This window comes from Ostrinia furnacalis, unplaced genomic scaffold (assembly GCF_004193835.3).
Source record: "Ostrinia furnacalis isolate ACB-3 unplaced genomic scaffold, ASM419383v2 OfSCF4756, whole genome shotgun sequence".
Classification (NCBI taxonomy): domain Eukaryota; kingdom Metazoa; phylum Arthropoda; class Insecta; order Lepidoptera; family Crambidae; genus Ostrinia; species Ostrinia furnacalis.
This window is the reverse complement of record NW_021134995.1, coordinates 44,803-50,108: the sequence shown is the minus strand read 5'-3', so window position 1 is coordinate 50,108 and position 5,306 is coordinate 44,803. Positions and strand designations below refer to the sequence as shown.

The window sequence follows — 5,306 nt, the reverse complement described above, 5'->3', positions numbered from 1 at the left end:
TAAAAATTGTTATTCATAATCGTCATTTAGCGCTAAAATCCTCTTTTATCTGTGTGATAAGTTATCGAGAGCTCGGGCCTTGTTTAAAGCTCTAATAAACCTATTTTAACCTAACTTTTATAAATGTCATTTCATATGAATGTCACTTCGTTGGTTTATTTATTCAAAATATCCTTGCTGTGATCCTTGCTTGTGAAAATGAATGCTATAAATGCAATTGTGCATTTAGCCAATAATGCCGACCCAGCGCGACGTAGAAAGCTCTACCGCCAACGAAGCAACCCATTCGATTTGCGGGACCTAAATTTTAAAATAAAATATAGGTTCAATAAGGACACAGTGCGCACCATCATAGATTTGGTGGAAGATGATCTGGTTCAGAGCGCTAGAGGTGGTGGCACGTGTCCTGAACTGCAAGTTTTAGTGGCCATAAGATGTTGGGGACGTCGTGAGGTAAGCACAAAAAAGTGTTTTTGAAAATCTTCCTACTTGTAATCTTACTTGCCTAACTTTTCTACTTTTATACCAAGTACAATGACATAATTTTAAGCTACTATGAATTAATAATGTTTAATTTATTTAGAATTTAGAATAATAATTATTCTAAATTCTTATTAAATAATATAATAAATAATTAATATAGTTTGGTTTTCGTTTGTCCTTAATAATTCTATTATATTATCTGCATTATCATAAGGTCAACTGGTGGACAGACTGCCCTATGGAATTAAGTCCGCTATTTGTAGTTTTTCGAAACAATAATAATGATTAAATAAATAAATAAAATTAATTTGGTTTCGGTTTTTCCTATAAAGTAGACATTTATGAAGTTTTATTTAAAAGCGTCATAATATTTATTTTCTAAATTTGCTTTTATATCGGAAACAGTTTCTTCTAGTTCGAAGATATCAAAACTTCTATTTAAATAGTTTCATAAGTTGTGTGCATTAAATTATGAAGCTACGGAAAATCATTTTATTTCATTTAAAAGACCATAATTCATTTAAAATATGTGAAGAAATGGTATATAATAAATAAATAAATAAATAAATAAATATCCTTGGACATTTTACACTGCGCCGCTAGCCCCAAACTAAGCAAAGCTTGTACTATGGGTACTAGACAACGGATATAAACATACTTAAATACTTTTTTTTTGTAAATACATACATATTATACATAGAAAACACCCAGACCCGTCACAGAAATTAAAATTCATCATTTCAATTTCTGCTCTTTACATATGAAATACCATAAAATATTAAATATTTAAGCTAAATCATCAATTTACCCTTTCATAATACCTTACCTGGGTGTCCCGTTACGACCCATGAAAACCTACAAAACTTTGTAAATTGTTATTTATTACCTTAGTTTTGTAGTTTTGTGAAATAAAAATAGACTTACGACCTAAGTAACTTGCCTAGGACGAATATTTGAGGGGCGTAAAGGTCTTTTTATTGTAATTTTGAGGGCGTAAAGGAAATCTATCTCAGTAAATACAGCTCTAGTCCAGTTTTTCAATACCTCTTCGGAAAATGCTGTGAATTCTAAGCACTTTCTTCATAAGTCATAATTTAATAGCTCAAAAAACAAAAAAGTTATCGTCGACTAAAAAAATAAAAAAACGTTTTTTGCTTCTCCTGAAAAGTCGTACTTTGTCCTTTACGACCTTTGAGCCCAGAGGTATCGATATGTGTATTTACTTTATATCACTAATTTAAGTACAATTATTAAACTTACTTACTAAAAATCACAGTTCAATTCTTATAAACAAATAAATTGCTAAAACAGATAGATTATATAGTCTCGAATAACATATAGGCTTCTTTTTATCCTGGAAAAATGCACAGATCCTGTAGGTTACAGAAATAGTAGTCTACGCAGGCGGAGTCGTGGGCAACAGCTAGTTAATAGTAATCTCAAACTCTTATTAAGTTATGACTAGTAAACATATTCATAGCCGTCTAAATATATTGCAGAAACACAATCAAAATGCGGATTGGAACTGCATAAAATACAAATTAAAAACAAACAGAAGTAAGGGAGGAACTAACTTATTATTTAGAATCTGTTAGTACTTGAAAAACTTTAACATCAAAAGACTTATTATTCTTTATTAATGTGAGTGTAATATTTAAGTTTTTCCTGTAATAATTGATGCTCAAGATCCAAGTTTCTCCCTTTCTTCCGTTCGTTTTCCATTTGAACTTCATGCAGTTCAATCCGGCATTTTGATTCTGTTTCTGCAATTTCGGAAATCCTAACTTTGCTTAAATCAATTAAGCCTTCTTTGTTTAACAGTTTCCTTTTTTTTTTGATTGCTGGTGCTTTAAAATTAGGTTTTGCTTTATTTTCTTTTGCCTCTACTTTTTTATTTTCTTTATCTTCCAATATGCCTCTAGTAGTACAAGCATGTGTATCTTCTATTTCTTCATCAAGTACCACCAATTCATATTGGATTTCTTCATTATTTATCAATTCCTGATCTTGCGTATTTTGAGTTGATTCCTCCTCTTGAATGTTAATTAATTCACTTTTATTTGAGTCCGAGTCAAATCTGTTAACATCGACTACAAATTCATTGGGCAACCAAGATGCTATATCATCAGCCCTATCGTCAGGCACTGATAATGGTGGACCACCGCCAGTTTTAATTTGAGCCTGCCTAGCAATGGTCTTGTCTTTCTTCGCACTGATTTTTATGAGGCTCCATTGCGATTTTAACTGGGTAATGGAGCGGTTCATACCAGCGCACATTGAATTAAACCTGAAAAAGAAATGACAGGATTTTGAATTACAGGTAAAGGCAAAATTTTATATTGAAGGCAGAAATCAAAAGATGTACCAACGTTGTTTGTAAATCAGCCCAAGCCGCAACCTTCCGTTTATTCGTGTTAGTGTCTGTATTTTTATTTTCGATTGCATTTACTCTTTCTTTCACCAACTCTTTCAGCAAATACTGAAAAGCAAACACTAGGCGTCAAACATAAATAAAACCATGCTACAAAAATTAGTAGGCACTTTATCAGGCTAAAAATAAGTACTACCTTATCTTCCTCCAACCAGTTTTCTGATCGTTGCCTTTTAGGCGGTCTGTTCTCCTTCGTCATGGACATAATTAGTATCCGATGTAACTAGCCGGGTCGTCGTAAGAGCTTATTGCAGAGTACAGGGTAAGAGGTACAGAATCCAGAACATACAATCCCAAGTTTTATAAAAGTTTGATAAAACTTGGGAGTTGATCGAAAAAACCGAAAACTTTATTAAATTTTCGTGCCAAATGTCAATGTCAGTAAGTAAAACGTCACAGCTGCCAATTTTTTGTTTTTTTTTTCTGCGATTTGTCTATGATTTTACATGGTCCACCAAGTTAAATCACCAAAAAAGCTGTTTTCGTTCATTCTTTTTGTATAGTCTGTGGAAAGAAAATATTAAACTCTGTTTTAGCTATCAAAGGTTTATAAACGATTATGAATAACGTTTTTTATCAGAGGTTTATAAGAGTGTTTTAAGCCTATCAAACGTTTTAGCTAATGTAGGTTTTAAACCTATATTAGCATTTTATTATGAATAAGACCGTTAGGCTATAATTGCAAAAGCTAGTTTAATGTATGTATAATATTCATAAGTAGGTATACTACAATTTACGACTGCGGGATAGTCCATTTTAAAAAAGGATTTTATGTGACATTTTATGGGACCCCAGTCTAGTAACTGTTGCTATACATTTCTAATGTAACACTGGTACAAAAAATAATAGGTAAACAAGACAGAAAATGAAAAAGTAAAATTGCCAGCGAGAGAATCGCTAGTGACAGGTACAAACAGTACAAAGTGTAGTTACACGAGAGGGTTTATTCTCTAATCTAATTCGATTCCATTGTGTAAACAAAAAGCTGCATTTCTAACTACTTAGTTTGTTTTTTGATTTTGAATATTTTAAAAATAACTTGAAAAAATCTAACTGCCTAAGGTGACAATCGATTTTAATTTATTGTAATCAAATAACATCACCTACCCTTTTACGATCTGAAAATTATTACCCACAGTCTAATACGTATAAAATGGTGCTAAACATGTAGGTAAGTAGTGTAAGTAGTAGGTACTTACTAAAATAGTTTTCTAAAGAACAGACGGCAGTCTGTGTGTGTAATTGCTTTTGCTAAGTGCATCATCTAATTACAACATAGGTACATATTCATGCCTTCGTACAACTTAACACAGTAAAAGAGTAAATAAATATGTAGTTATCTGCTGTCATACGCATACTTTAATTAAAAAGTGACTTCTTTTTGAGTGCACGCGGTTAATTTCAGGCCATACATATTTTTTTCACAACTTCAAAAACCATCGTCAAGCCACTAACAGCTACCAATGCGATTAAAGAAGGGGCATATTCTCCAATCTCCGAACCGCTCGACCCGCTACCGGTCGATACTCTGACCGCGCTATTTCTATTGACCTGGAAGACGGTTTATTTTTACATTAAACTGTATGGAAATGGGTCGTAGTTAGCGAGGGGTCACTCGTTAGCGGACATTGCTTTACAGGCATTATTTATGAGATGAACATTTTGGTTGTTTATCAATAACGTGGCTGATTTTCGTGTCGTTTACCTACGCTTCTACTTGTTAAATTATTTTATTGTCACTTATAGATAACTACTGTGTGCCGTGAATAAACATTTTCTTGTATACTAAGTTATTCATTTTTGTGCTTAGCAGCAAAGTAAAAATCAATGTTTGTAGGACACCAAGACTGTCCCACAAAAAAACGATTAACGAATAGTGTAGGTCACAACCTTATTCGAATTAGAACAAAGACTTGCTGCGAAATTGTTGGGTGTCACGGACTATTTTGATTGTACGTTTTAAGTAAAACTAAAGTAGTAAAAAAATACCATATTTTGTCTTTGACAAGTATTTTTGAGTACTTAGGCCGACAATACACGGACCGCTTGAAGCAGTCAGGGTCGACAGCTTCAAGCTCCGACTGCACAGTGAACTGCAGAGTTCTATGGACGCACATACACGAACCGCTCGAGCAGTTGCAATTGATTCGGGCGGTCGACAGTACGGTGAATTTTAATCGTGCGGTCAAGCAGTCGCCAGCCATAGGTACACTGACTGCTCGACTGCTCGAGCTGTCGACAGCTCTCGCGCAGTTACCTCCGCCCACTTTCTTCATTCCACGGCGCGCGCGCTTTTGATTTGTTGAGCAGTTAATACCAACTGCTCGAGCAGTTATCACTGGCAGCTTTGTGGGATTTTCAGAATGTGGGATATGATGCTCAACCACAATAA

General features: G+C 33.9%; 1 protein-coding gene across 2 annotated transcripts; it reads right to left on the bottom strand.

Annotated features, from left to right (window-relative positions):
* Positions 1-1,720: 1,720 nt before the first annotated feature.
* Positions 1,721-3,496, bottom strand: LOC114359957 (uncharacterized). 2 transcript variants are annotated; one of them, XM_028314501.1, is made up of 3 exons: positions 3,051-3,496; positions 2,853-2,962; positions 1,721-2,770 (listed from the first exon to the last, which is right to left on the bottom strand). In XM_028314501.1, the coding sequence occupies exons 1-3, from the start codon at positions 3,117-3,119 to the stop codon at positions 2,110-2,112; spliced, it is 840 nt and encodes a 279-aa protein (XP_028170302.1). In that variant the 5' UTR covers positions 3,120-3,496; the 3' UTR covers positions 1,721-2,109. The 2 variants fall into 2 exon arrangements, 1 of the variants encoding a protein (XP_028170302.1); XR_003656468.1 differs by having other exon boundaries at positions 2,069-2,770; positions 2,853-2,976.
* Between the last annotated feature and the right edge of the window lie 1,810 nt (positions 3,497-5,306).